We start from the raw sequence: 13703 nt of genomic DNA, 5'->3' as shown, positions 1-13703 counted from the left end.
CCCGCCCCCGCCGCCATCTTGGGGCGCGTCAGCACCGGCGGCGCGGGGCGGGCCGGCCCCGAGCCCCCCCTCCCGCGGCCCCCCCCCCCCCCCCCCCCCCGCCCTCAGTTGCTCTTCCTCCGCCGGGCGCCCTTGGCGCAGCCGCGGCCCAGCCAGCCCCCGGGCCGGGCGGGCGGCGGCTCCTGCGGCGGCTCCTCCCGCGGCTCCTGCGGCGGCTCCGCGCCCGGCGGCGGGGCCACCGGCTTCCGGGAGTGCGTGCCCTCCTCGCCGGGGCGCAGCGGCTCGGCCAGCGCGAAGATGGGGTCCCGCGCCCTGCGGAGACACGGAGGTGAGGGGCCGGCCGCCGCCCGGGGCACGGCCCTGGCGGGCCCCCCTCGCTCACCGGTCGTAGCTGGGGATGTCCAGCCCGAGCTCCTCCATCAGCAGCCGCATCACCTCGTCGCAGCGGCCGTGCAGCTTCAGGGCGGCCAGGTCGTCCTTCGGCGTCCACTGCAGGAGCAACAGCGGGCCTGCTGCCGCGCACCTACCCACTGCACAGCCCGGCTGCCCCACGGGGCGGGTCGGGGCACCAAGCCTCGCACCCTGCCGGCATGCTCTGCACCGACAGGCGCGTCACCACGCCCTACACGAGGCTTCCCCCAAACCTGCAAACCCAGGGCCAGAAAGGCTCTCACCTGTAGGTTCACAATATATAGCTTCGGACGACGAGTTGGTGGCTTGCTCATGCACCAAAGACGTGGGTATTTTTTCAAAACCTGCCAGAAAACAGAGATATTCAGCACAGCCAAAGGCACGTGTAACTGAACGGTATCAGCGAGAGGAAAAGGATTGTATTACCAGGAAGGGAAAGAGGGAGGAAGAGAGACTATCACAGATGGTGGGCGAATCCTGACACCAGAGTTTACAGTTGTCTGTTTGGGAGGAGACTGCTCAGCACCAAGGTGTATCACCAAGAGGGAATGCTGCTAACAATCTTCACCGAGTCTCTAAAGTTACCTTTAAGCTGGAACCCAGACAAAGAATCACATCTGCTTTGCTTGCAGCTTCTGTTGCTGCTTCCCAGTTCAGGGGCTGTGTCAACGTCCCCTTCTCCCCAAAGTGGACGATAGTATCTCTCAACTGTGACCCACACTTGTGGCACATCCTGCCAGTGTGATGCCTGTGCAGGGCTGTGCGTTCTGTCACATCAAATACTCGCACATACTCTCTGTTAGGTGTACAGGAAGTGCAGACCTGGTACAGGAAGAAATAAATAAAAGAACAGTTGCATCATTAGCCTCTATAGCCCATTAAAGCCCAGGAACCAGACACTTCTCTAAGAGCAGCACCTTTTGGGGACAACAAAATTGGAAGCAGTAGAACGAATCATCTGGGATCAGATGCTAACTTGAAAACAGTCAGGAGAGCTCGACTAGCAAGTGGCGCTATGGAGTACACACTGGCTATGTGATAGAAGGGATTTAAGGGAAGGCCTGAAGAAGAACAGTCAGACACAGAAGGCTCTAGCAAATACAGAGAAAAAGTTTTGTGGCTTGCTAAGTAGTTCATCCAAAAAAAAAAATGATGACCCAAAGATATGAACTAAGCTGAGACTAGCCAATGGACTAATTCTTCCCCTCCAGGGAGAGATAAATAGTTCACATTACCTTCTTGTGAGGCCACCTGACAGTATTTTCATCCCGTTCTGGCTACCTACCTCTATGTACATGTTTCCATGAAGCTCAGATATGGCTGTTCGGGGTAACCCACTCCGCAGGTGCAGCCCATCACAGTTTTGAGACACCACATGCTGCACCTTGAAGAGAATAAAACACTGAGCTAACACAAACAGAAAGCACCCAAAGTATTACTGAAATGCAGGTAACACGTATGTCCTAATATGCACTAAATAGATCTGCTCTGGTATACTGAGCTAACAAAAGAAAAGCATGGAGAACAGACCTCTATGAAAGCTAAATGAAAAGATTCCTCCTGCTAAACAAAGCTCTACTAGGTCTGGCTTACTTTGTGGCCATGTCCTCAGGCCAGCCTCACAAGGAGGCAAACACAAGCTATTGAAGAAAAGGCACAAGGGAAAAAACATGCCTGAGCTACCATCTGGAGCTGGCCTGATGAAGACTCAACTGTACAGGAACACAAGACAGTTGTTCCTACATGGATGTAGTCACCTCAGTAAGGGCACTGGTTATACAATCTCATGAAAAAAAAATTATTCCTTTTGGGTTTCATTTATCTTACTTTGGCAGTGCAGCTCAAGTAAGACATGGGGAAAAAAAGTCTTACCAAGTTATGCTTGTGTAGGGAAGCAATGCTCATATGGGTGAGCGTGGGCTCAGCCTCACTCAGATCTGTAGCCCTGACAAGAAAAAAAAAAAAAAAAAAAAAGCAGAAATTGACATTAATTTCTCTTTCAGTATCAGCTTTCTGCTTGTCATTGTCAGCTCAGAATTAGTCTCCTGAGTGGCTGCAGAACTGTCGTTCCAGAAAAGAGAAAGGAAGAGAAGTTCAGTAGTCACCTCCTTACCTGATGCTCCTGCCCTTCTGCAGCAATGTCCATATGCCATTAGGGCCTCTGTAGTCTGGGATCGAAGCTGCCTGCATTATGGGGAGAGACGAAGCATGACACCCTGAGTCATGTACAAGGCGTGATGGGAAAGCTCATGCTTCTTGTCCACAAACGCATCAGCCTGCTCTCACCCAGGATGAGATGCATTCACCGCTGCATTTTTATTCAGTCCAAGTTTTCTAGCGGCTCCCTAATTCTAGCAACCTTTTTTTTTTTTTTCCCCATATTTTTACATTTCTTTTCTCCAGCATCTCTTCTCCTACCTTGCAGTTCTCATTTTCACCCCCAGTATTTATTTTCTCCATTATGGAATCCCTCCAGAACTCTTTTTTTTTTTTTCTCCACTTGTTACTTCACATTTCCCCAGACAGAACCCTATTTTTGAACCTTTTCGTTATTTTCACTAATCTGATTCCTGATAACTTGTACACAGTGATTATTAGCACATATTTATGACATTATCATTCATACACCCTGAACTCTGCAGTTCAACAATATTAATACAGCATCCTAGACATCACGTCGTCATTTGGATTCCACAAAAAAAAAAAAAAAAAAAAAAAAGTCTCCAAACATTGCAATACTCCTGAAGGAGCTCCCAAAGCTCCAGCCACTCACCCCCAAAGAATCCTACCGTACTGATCCCTGCTCCCGTGTAGATGACAAGGTGCTTGGCATTCCGAACAGCAGCAGCCAGCTCAGTGACCTTTCTCTTCAACTCCTCTGGTTCGTCACAAACCTAGGAAATAAAGCTGAGCAATTCCACGTTCCCGAGATAGAGCACGTCACTGACCCTGAAGGAATTGCTGTCTCCCTGGAAATTTTGACATGGGTCTAGCCTAGCTGAAAGAAGTGACGCACAAATACGATCACAGGCAGTTCCGAAATAAAAGAAAGTGGGCGTTTGCTGGCCGCATTACATATTAAAGACTGAGAAAAGAAGTTTCCTGGGTGGTGGCACACGAAGACCCACCCTCGCAGGAGGCACACCCGATGAGATCCGCACACATTTTGGCAAACGTGGAAATTCTGCAGCTTCTGAACGTCTGGAGCCGGGAGACGGCCGAGCACCGCCACCGCCTCAGGGGCCTGGCGCGCTCCGAGTAAGGCGGCACGGCGGCTTGCAGCCGGGGCCGGCACAGCTCCGGGCCCCCCCGGAGCACCGGGCCCCCTCCCCGGCGCCGTCCCCGCCCGCCCGCCCGCCATCTCGGCCCGGCCCCGCCGCCCACCTCCTCCTGCCGCCGGCGCAGCCGCTCGCGCCGCTTGCGGCGCCGCTCCAGCTCCCGGACGATGTCGTCGCTCTCGCTCAGCACCTGGCACTCCTCGGGGCTCCGCTCCGCCGGCGGCTTCCTCCAGATGCGGGACACCTGGCGGCACACGCAGCGCGTCACGGCGGCCCGGCCGGCCGGCGGGCGGGGGCCGCGCTGCCCTACCTGTCTGCGCCGGTCCCGCTGCTCCTCCTGCTGCAGGAGCTCGGCGCGCGCCGCCGCCTTCCGCTCCGAGCGGCTCAGGCTGCCGCCCGCCGCCATCGGCCCGGAAGCGCCCCGCCAGCGCCCCGCTTCCGCCCCCGGCGCCCGCCGCGCGGCGCCGCTTCCGCCGCCCGATCGGAGCGGCCGCCCCCCACCCCCCCGCCCCGCCCCGCAGCGCCCCCGCGCGGCCGGCGGAGCGCGGCCGAAGGAAGCGGCAGGCCGCGGTGTTTGAAAGCATTTTATTGTCATGTACAAAACAACGGCGGCCGCGCCGGCACCAACACTATGTACAGCAATAAATAACGCCCGGCGCCGCGCGGGGCAATAACTTAGCAATAAATACCGCCGCCCGCCCGCCCAGCGCGGCCCCCGGCCCGGCCGCCCCCCGCCCCGCCGCCGGGACCGGACCCCCCGAGCCCCCGGGCGCAGCGGCCGCGGCCCCGGCCTCGCCCTCGCCTTGGGGCCGGGGCCGGGGAGCCGGGCAGGGCCGGGCCCCGCTCGGTGCCCGGCGGCGCTGCGTAACGCGAGAGGAACTTTACACAATTCACCACAAGATACACAAACCCCGCGCCGGGGACACCTCACGGGGCTGCTCCGCGGGCAGGCGGGGCCGGAGCCCCCCCCCCAGCCACTGCATCAAAAGGGCACCGGGGGAAGGAGAAAGGAAACACAACACCCTCCACAGCAGGAAACCGAACGGACGAGCACCTTAGGAACAAGAACTGTCACACTCCAGAACGCTATATACGAGAGAAATAGAGGGGAGAGAGAGAGAGAGAGAAAAGAGAGAGAGATCGGAGTGATGGGCTTGGGGCAGGGGCTGTCTCACACAGGCACAGGATGCCAGGTGGCAGGGGACGTGGTCCCCTTGAGCATGACGCGAGATTCCTTGGACGCTGCAGAAATACATTACTTGGATTCCAATACTTCACTGAGAACAAAACCAAAAACACCACGCTAGCATGGGGAAGCAGCACTCACGAGGGGACCACATCCCCTCCAACGTCCCCAGGATGGAGCCGGACAGAGCACTTCACGAGCAGGGAACCATCTCGCCTGCAGCCAGAGCCCGAACCTGCGTGGAAAGGATCCCCACACCAACAGAGCTGGTTTACCACGCAGGCACACTCCAGCAGTAGCTTCGCACCTGCTCCCCCTCAAGCAGTGTCCTCACCAAATGCATTGAGCCACTCAAAGCAAACTGGGACCACAAGCTAGCAAATACAGCACAGGGGAGGAGAAGTGACAGCATTAATGGCCGGTCAAGTCAGTGCTGATGCCTGCTCTCTTTGTCCTCCTGACTCACAGCCTCACTCCAGAGCAGCGCAAGCTCTTACTGGCAACAACAGCTGCCATCCAGCAGGCAGGGAAGGACCAGGGTGTTCGCAGAGTACAATGAGAGCAAATTCACCAGGGCTGTGGGACTGTCTGCCATCGCCCACTCTGTTGATGGGATCCTCCTCACAACAGTCTGCAGCACCTGGAGCTCAGCTCTTACCCAGTCCCATACACAAAACCTCGTCTGCTCACCCCACGGGGATCAGGCCTCCAGCTGGGTTTAGAACAGCTCTCTTGCCAGGTTAGATCTCAGACTGGCTCCGGTAGGGACATGGTTGAGATTTACACCCTGAGCCAAACTGGAGGACTCTTCTGTTGTGGAGCATCCCCTCCCTCCTGTCACCATCCACCAGGTGGAAGACAAAGGCTGGAGCCCAGAGATCTGTGCTAAGTGCTGCACAGCAAGCAGCCCATCCAGCAAACAGCAGGGAAGCAGCGTCCCAGGCACCTCAACTCAGAGAAGAGAAAGCCCAAGGGCTGGGAGGGTGAAGCCTGAAGGCAACGTTCTCACCCACAAAGTTCACTGGGAAAAGCACCCCAAACAACTTCTCTCTAAATTCACAACCAGTGCAAAGCTGATGTTCCCCCTCCAGCAGGAAATCCCCACCAACCACTGGCTCCTCTCCTGCCACTGTAGTTTTCATCAGCTTTACCTGCTTCTCAGCCCAGAGAAGAGCAGTACCAGTTCAGTTACGTGAGAAACACATCACCAAAAAACTCCTGGTGTAGCGAACTGCACTTCCCCACAAGACTACAGCTTCACTTGTCCCATCCTTGCCTGTCCCCTGTGCTCAAGAGACTTTCAGCAACCAAGAGATCATCACATGGACTTCAGCTCCATGTCCTGCTTCTCTAAAACAACTCAGTAATCAGCTCAAGTCTTTCAGGGAGGCGAGGGAGGAAGGGGTTGTTAAAGTGTTTGTGGAAACAGAGCCTGACCACAAATAGTTTCTCAGCTGTGTCACGCAACTGTAAGTCTAAGCACCTTACCAACACCCACAGCCAGAAGCTGAACCAGGAAAGAAAGCAACCACATCACAGCTTACTTTTCAGTAATATGCAGACACTCAGCACAAGAGGCTGCAGCTCCAGGACTGGTGCAGGTCCTACGCTGCCCCAAATGGCTGGCAGACTTGCCTCTTGTCAGAGGAGCCACAAGAGCAACACAAGCTCTGACCACAGGACCCAAATCCAGTTCCAGAGTTCAATCCCATCAGTCTCCTCCTCTCCTTAGTTCTCCCATGTGTTACTTCTCCACCAGCGTTGCTGGAGGAAGGAGAGAGCAGCTCCTCTGGCAACATTTCCACCGTTCAGGTAACTCGGGTACCCAGCATCGGCTGGGTAGTGAGAGGCCTGAGCTGTCTGTGCAGAAGCAACTGCTACAACACCCAGAGAGAGAAGCAGACCTCGTCCTGCAAAGCACCTCTGCAGAACAGCGTTCTCTGGGCAGGCATCACTACTTCATTGCACCAGCTGCTCCTTTTTGCCTTTAAGAAAAGCAGCAACTTTGCCTGTGTGCCAGAATCCTCCTGGAGAATTCGGAGAGACTCCAAGTCAATCTCTCGCTTAAGCTCAGGGAAAACAATGGAAGCATGAAAACGACACCACATGGCAAAGGCAGCCACTGGCACCACCACACCACAGCGCCACGCACGAGCTCAGAGAGCACAGAGAGCGCAACACAAGGGGACACAACGGAAGCCAGCAAGATCGAGAATAAGTCACTTTTGGTACAATTGCAAAAAGATATCAAACAGGACTTGCCTCTTTTTTTGTCTTTTTCTAAGTTTTATAAATAAAGTCTGATAACTCTTTATAAAAACTAACCTCAGAGCCACAATCAGTTTGCGGGAGGTTCATGAGAAAATTTAAAATTATTTATTTATTAACTTTTAACTAGCAAAGTCTCCGAGAATATTTCCCCATTTATATGGCCAAATATTCTCACCCTCTCGGATAAAAAAAGCTGACTATAAATACGCTCTTCTCTTCTGTCTGATTTTCATTTTAAACTTAGATAATTTAATAACTCTTAAAATGATGTTTCTCTCTTTAAATAAAGGGCTATTTAACCACATAAACTGGTTGTGTAAACCATCACACTAGAGACACTTGATACCCTCAAAACACGGGGACAACTAGTGATTTTGGTCTTGTTCAGTGCAACGCATTAGGCACAAAACCGGCCTGCAGTCAATATGGTACCTTCCCTCCCTCCCTCCCTCTCCCCCAGGTGCTGGGCCCCCTCTGTGGGCCCTGTCCTGGCTCCCTCCCCTTTGCTGGAGCAGAGGCAGCAGGGCACGGCAGCATCTTCCCTTCCACCACCACTAGTCCGCATTGCTAACGCAACAGAAGTTTGAAGGAAACCCACCGCTCGGGCACAGAGGCACACCTAGAAACAAATACCAAATCTATTATTACACAGAACACCCCAACTGCGACTACTGGTACCAGATGAGACAAAAGCAGCAGGCTCAGGCACCTGGCAGTCAGGCACCGCGATACACCACCTGGAAGAGTAATGAAATAAAGCCTTTGGAAGTGACTGAAAACTAGGGTTCCCAACCCCCAGGAAGAAAGCCTCCCTCCAGGCCTCCCCCAAGCCACCAAAAGCCCACTTGCCGCGCCGTCGGCCACGCTGCGCAGACTTCCTTTGGCCAGAACACCAAGATCTCACAGTCTGTCCCAAGGGCAGCTGAGGGCTACAGACTGCTGGGTGGGAGGCTCTGTCTGCACAGGACAAGGGATGCATCACCACTGCTCATACAAAATAAAACCAGAGCGATCAGCAGGCCAGTCCTGGGCCAAGAAGAAGGAAACCGGACCCGTGTGGGGAGGGTTTGTGCTTTGGGGATTCCAGGCTGGTTTTGTGCCTAATTGCCCTGCACAGACAAGCTCAGGCAACACTCGCTTCACTAAGACCGGGCGTCCGTTTTGGATTTCACTATTGTGATGACACTAGTAGTAGCAACCTTGCCAGGGACGAGGGGCCCCATGCTGGAGGCGAGAGGCCCCCGCACAGGGGTGACAGGGCTCCGGGCCACGGTTCTGGCGAAGTTCTGGAGTGCCTCGTATTTGGAGCGGAGAGCATCGAGTTCCATTTTCATGCTGGCGTTCTCAGAGGCCAGCTTCTCCACCTCCTGCTGCAGCTCTGCCTTCTGCTTCTCCAGTTCCTCCTTCTGGGTAACACGCTTGACCCTACAGCTGGCTGCGTAGCCTCGGTTCTTCAGCGTGCGGCGACGCTGCTTCAGCTGGATGATCTCCTCCTTTGACAGGCCCCGTAGATGCTGGTTCAGCTCCCGCACAGACATGGTCACCAGCTCCTCATCTGTCAAGCTGGTCCCATTCTCGCCTGGCTCCCGCTTCACCTGGAAGAGAAGGCCGCATGCATTCACGAAGCCTAGAGCAGGTACCCACACCCGCCCCCGCTTCCCTCCCCCTGCTGCTTTACCTTCAAGGCCTTGTTTCCTTTGTTGGGGGTCGTCATAACACGACAGCCTTGTCAGTCGGGTTCTGGAAGGGAAGGGGAGGTCAGGTTAGCCCCACAAGATGAAGCAGAGCCTGCAGCTCTCTGCTTCTGGAGCGGAGTCCAGCAGCAACGCCCCGTGCTGGTGCACATCCCACTCGCCTCCCCAGACAACGCTCAACAAGCCCCCAACTGCACTGGACTCACAAGCGACAGGTTCTGTCCCCGAGCAGAAACTGCTGCCCTTCTACACCCCTACGCCCATGGAGACTTGCAGCAATGCTGTTTTTTGTTTGGGGTGGGGGAAAATTAAAACAAACTAGGAGGAGCCAGAATACACGGAAGCCACATCTTTAAAAATAGCCTGGCAGGCAGCAGGCTGCGTCCAGAGCACGCCTGCTCCGGGCCAGTCACGCTGACTCAGCACGCTGGCAGCCTGCGCCTCTTGCTCCCAGCCTCAACATCGCAGCCCCCAGGCACGGCGAGGCGCCTGGCCGCTGCAGCACGCCCTCCCCAGCTGCTGCCCGAGCACAACCAGAAACTCCTCGGGACAAGAGTCCTACCAGACTCCTGGCGATCCCAAGGACACAAACCAGCGCGGTTCATGAGCAGGTGGCCCTGGTAGCAAGCAGAGGGGAAGCCTTCGCCTCCACAACGCACCTCCCCGGGCACAGAACACCATTACTGCGGTCGCTCCTCTCCAACCTTTCTCTGCTTCCCAGCAAAGCCACCGCATGTAGATTGAAGTCAAAGACCTGCAACCTGACACTGCCGCACAAGCAAGCATGTGGGCACGCTGGGATGCCATCACAAGGTTGTGCTGACACCTCAGCAGCCCCCACCTCTCCCAGTCACACAAAGCTGACCCCCAGCTGCAGGTCTTTTCTATAAGGAAGTCCCTATCAGTCTGAGGCAAGGTCAGGACAGCACCACCGTCTCCCTCCCTTATCTTCAGAGCCACGATACACTCACAATAGAACAACGATTAAGGGAGACCAAAACCAGAGGAGAGCAGACTCCTTCACTGCCAGGGAAGGTGGGATTTCAGAACGGGTATGAGCAACTCACAAGCTTGTTTTTATACTGAATCATATCGGAGCTCCTGTTTCTGTCCCCACATACCTCCTCCTCTCAGGCTTTAGTTCAGAATGCTACTGCACCACCCAATGAATTGAACCCCCAGATATCACTCGACAATCATGTCTCAAACAATCTGGAGCTGAGGGCGTCCTTAAGCAAGGCAAGCATTCTTGTACAAGTGCAATCCACAAGCACCTTTGTACCTTCAGTCCCAGTCAACGGCAATTTAGTTTGCTACTATTTTGGTTGCTCGATTTAAAGGCTAGAGTTATTGCCAAGAACAAGCCAAGGCGTACAAGTCAGCAAATATGAACTTGTGCTCTTCTAGCAGCTGTGGCTCAGGCTCCCCACAGTGCATCTACTGCCTGTTAGAGGTGAGCGGGTTCAGCATTCTCTAGGACACCTAGCAGAGAAGTAAAATTCAGATGTTCCCGAAGACTCGAGCCTGCCAGGAGGCAGGCTATTTATACCCAGAGGACAATGTTCCTTGCAATGAGATGTCCGCTACAACCTGACAGTGCTAGTGTAAAAGGGTCACTTTGCCAGCCAAAGCAGGTAGCTGCACCAAAGCAGGCAAACAGAGGATGGATCACACACAAGATATTGCCTTGTGAAGATCAGTTCTTCACTTTCCCATACCATTCTATTTTTTTCCCCTCTGTTCCCCCCAGCAAACAAAATGCCCACCGGGGAAAGGAGCAGAAGGAAGGGAATCACTGGAGAGGCTAAAAATATAACCACTTCAGCACCTCTCTGCACTGCTCTCTGGTGAGCACAAGGGACACCAAGGGCAGCTACAGTCAATGGTGCTGCAGAAATTTGTTTGCCTTGCAGTGCTAAACAATTCTCAGCTGTCTGGCAAATGCTCAGACTTCCTTCATTACAGCAGAGCTGAAAAAACAAACAAGGCAACAACCGTGCTGCACCAGGCAGGGCACAGGGAAGAGAGCTTCTTGGGGCAGGCTGCAGAAACAGGAGAGGTGCTCACACAGTCTAGACCCTACAAAGTCAATGACTTACTCCATCCTTTGCATTACGATTTCCATTAAATCTATATAAACCCACAACTGGAAATGCTAAAGAATGGACTAACCTGTGGGAGGAAATCGGATGTTCAAGTTTACAGCCAAATTTGCTCAGCAAAACCCTTTACTGGGAGAATTCAGAGGTCTATCAAGCACTAGAACTTCTACCTACATCATATAGCTAAAGGTGATGAAGTGACTTTTTCAAGGCTGCCAAGAGGAGTAATTTTAACAAACCTCACTGCAACCTCCCAAACCCACAGCCAAACCACTTTCAGACCTGAGAGCTGCTGTGAGGAAAGTCAGTGCAGATGCGAACCAAAAGGGTCTGTAGCTGAGAGACAACAGCTGGGGTTACCCCGCAGACTGTGACAGCCCCAAAAGCTGAGATGGGGTCAAGAGAGCTATCAGAAATCAGACAAAAGAAGAGACTGGTTCCAGCCCCCTTGCAACAGGGAATTAACTTTCTTGAATTGAGTATTTTTACCCAGAGGAACAGAACTTGGTCAGGCCTTGTTCTCAGAGCAGCCTCCACTCTGTAACAAGGCCATGCCTGAAAGCACCTGGCGATTTCACCTCCCCTTTATCCCACAGCCCCCTTTCCAGAAGGACCAAAACGGAGATGCAGCCACACACAAGCCTGCCAAACAGAATGGGAAGAACGGCCTGGGAACTAGCTGGTGGCTGTCTTCTGGTCACGTTTAAAGGACTGGAGATGGGGCTATCTGGCGGCTGGCCCATAGGACACACAGAGAGCTGGCGCTGAGACAGACCAAACTTGGTTCAACTCTCCAGACTGCTGATTTCTCAGCATTTGATAGCTTCCCAAAGAAAGATCGCACTGAAAAGAGCCAAATGTGATGACTGCAGTGAAGAAAATGCAGCCTCAACACATTTCCCGAGAGCTCTAAAGGCCTGAACTCAGCACAAGTGCAGCCAATTCTTTCCTCAGCTTGAAAGCACCACAAGAGAGCTGACAGCACCGCGCATGATTCAACGCAGGCCCCATTCTCCACATTCCTGATCGCGGAACCGTGCCACGAGCCCAGTGTAAACACGGTGACGTCAGGCGCAGGCTGGCCGGGACGGCGCCGGGAGGGAGGCCCATCTGCAGGGACGTGGGGGCAAAGCAAGGGGCCGAGCTCCTCCGCAGCCTCCGCTGCGCAGCACACACAGAAGCGTGCGGTTTTGCTGCCAGCTGTTGGGCACACAGCACGAGAACGCTCTCCCCCAGTGTGGATTTCGCATTCTGTTCGTTTGTTTTTTGTGCAAATTAGTTCGCGCGGTCCTCCCAGGAATCCGAACAGATCAGGCAGTTTCCCCCATTACACCTGACGTCAGGACAGCGCCTCTGCTGTGTGTCCCCACTTCTCCCTCGGGAGTCCCCGGTGAACTCGCGTCCAACCCAGAGCACTTCCCCAGCAATTCTTCGCTCGAGGAATCTGCCCACGGAGCCGGCTTTAGCGGAGCTTTCACAGATAACGGCAACAGCCAGCGCTCCGAGAGCCCGTCCAGCCTCCTGGGAGCGCCCTCCTTCCCCCACGCGGTTCAAACAGCCCCATCCTGGAGGCGGCCCCGTCCACGAGCTGCAGCACCCACCCCGCGCACCGCGAACAGCAGTGTGGAGCGAAGCCCCCCCCGGTCGGGGCTCCCGCCCTGCTCCGCAGCCCGGCGGCGGGCTCGCCTCCCGCTACCGACGGCGGGCGTTCGCTCCGCTCGGGGCCAGCCCGGGGCCGCTCCCGGCGCCTGCCGGGACCACGGGGACTGCCCGGGGCGGCGAGCCCGCGGCCCGGCACCGGACAGGGGCCTCAGCCCCGCGGCCGCGAGCTCCCTCCTGGGCGTCCCGGCCGGGCCTCGGCGGGGGTGGGGGGGAACGAATCCCGGGGCCGGCCCGCGGGCGCCTCGTCCCGGAGCGGCGGAGCCGAGGAGCCGCCGGGAAGAGCCGCCCGACGGCCCCGTTCCCCGGAACGCTCCCGCTCGCGGGACGCGGAGGGGCGGGGGAGGCGGCGGGGGCCGTGCACCTGTTGCCCGGCCGCCGGGGGGCACCGGGCAGGGCAGGGCCGCGCCGCGACACGGGCGGCGCCGGGCGGCCGCCGAGCCCCCGCCATGAGTCAGCGGCGGGGACCCCGCGCGGCGCCCGCCGGCCCCGCCCGCGCCGGCGCCCCCCGGCCCCCCCCGGCCCCGGGCGGCGGCGCCCGCCCCGCCCCGCCCCCGGGGACCGGCCCCGCCGCCCCGCCCCGCCCGGTGCCGGGGCCGCGCCCGCGCCGCGCCTCCCGCGGCCGCCGCCGCCGCCTCCTCCGCCCGCCGCGCGGCCCGCGCCGCCCGCGCCCACCTCGCGACGGAGCCGGCGGGGGCCGGGGCCGGGCCGGGCGGAGAGGCCGCGCTGCAGGGACCGGGACCGGGACGCCGCTCGCCGCCGCCGTCCGCCGCCGCGTCACGTGATGTTTGGGTCACGTGGCTCCATTCATGAAGCGCCCGGCGCAACCGCCCCGCGCCTTAAGGGGGCCGCGCGCTGCCGGCCCAGGCGGCGGGGAGAGGGGCGGGGCCGGGCCGGGGCCGCGCCTTCAAGGGGGGGGGGAGGGGGAACGCCCCGCACCGGGACCCCGCGGGCGGATCGCGGTAGCGCCGCGGGTCGGCGCCGAGCCCCCCCCAGCCGCAGCGCCGAGGGGCAGCGAGGCTCCACCGGCGGCCCCGGCCCGGCCCTGACGGGGAGGGGGCGGGCGGGGGGCGCAGCTCGGGAGCGGGGCCCGGGCAGCCGG

General features: G+C 57.2%; 2 protein-coding genes across 5 annotated transcripts; both read right to left on the bottom strand.

The window, feature by feature from the left end:
- Positions 1 to 104: 104 nt before the first annotated feature.
- SIRT7 (sirtuin 7) lies at positions 105 to 4130 on the bottom strand (the record flags this gene model as incomplete). Its single annotated transcript, XM_082775119.1, has 10 exons — positions 4000 to 4130; positions 3796 to 3933; positions 3201 to 3305; positions 2525 to 2595; positions 2284 to 2356; positions 1697 to 1795; positions 997 to 1233; positions 675 to 755; positions 383 to 489; positions 105 to 312 (listed from the first exon to the last, which is right to left on the bottom strand). Exons 1-10 carry the CDS (start codon positions 4093 to 4095, stop codon positions 105 to 107), a joined length of 1215 nt encoding a protein of 404 aa, XP_082631245.1. The 5' UTR covers positions 4096 to 4130.
- A 3098-nt stretch (positions 4131 to 7228) lies between these two features.
- On the bottom strand, positions 7229 to 13418 carry MAFG (MAF bZIP transcription factor G). Of its 4 annotated transcripts, none has more exons than XM_082775070.1 (3): positions 13277 to 13418; positions 8825 to 8886; positions 7229 to 8741 (listed from the first exon to the last, which is right to left on the bottom strand). In XM_082775070.1, the coding sequence occupies exons 2-3, from the start codon at positions 8858 to 8860 to the stop codon at positions 8289 to 8291; spliced, it is 489 nt and encodes a 162-aa protein (XP_082631196.1). In that variant the 5' UTR covers positions 8861 to 8886; positions 13277 to 13418; the 3' UTR covers positions 7229 to 8288. The 4 variants fall into 4 exon arrangements, with proteins under 4 accessions (XP_082631196.1, XP_082631198.1, XP_082631199.1 ...); XM_082775072.1 differs by lacking the exon at positions 13277 to 13418 and adding an exon at positions 12966 to 13014; XM_082775073.1 differs by lacking the exon at positions 13277 to 13418 and adding an exon at positions 12276 to 12931.
- Between the last annotated feature and the right edge of the window lie 285 nt (positions 13419 to 13703).

Source organism: Aythya marila (genome assembly GCF_965140915.1).
Source record: "Aythya marila genome assembly, chromosome: 18".
NCBI classification, from domain to species: Eukaryota; Metazoa; Chordata; class Aves; order Anseriformes; family Anatidae; genus Aythya; species Aythya marila.
The sequence above is the reverse complement of the archived record's forward strand: the minus strand, read 5'-3'. Positions and strand labels throughout refer to the sequence as shown.

Excerpts from the sequence above, each read along its gene's own strand:
- MAFG (XM_082775070.1), bottom strand. The coding sequence starts at position 8,860 with ATGACGACCCCCAACAAAGGAAACAAGGCCTTGAAG. Across the intron at positions 8,742-8,824 it reads AAGGAAACAAGGCCTTGAAG|GTGAAGCGGGAGCCAGGCGA; the intron begins GTAAAGCAGCAG and ends CTTCTCTTCCAG.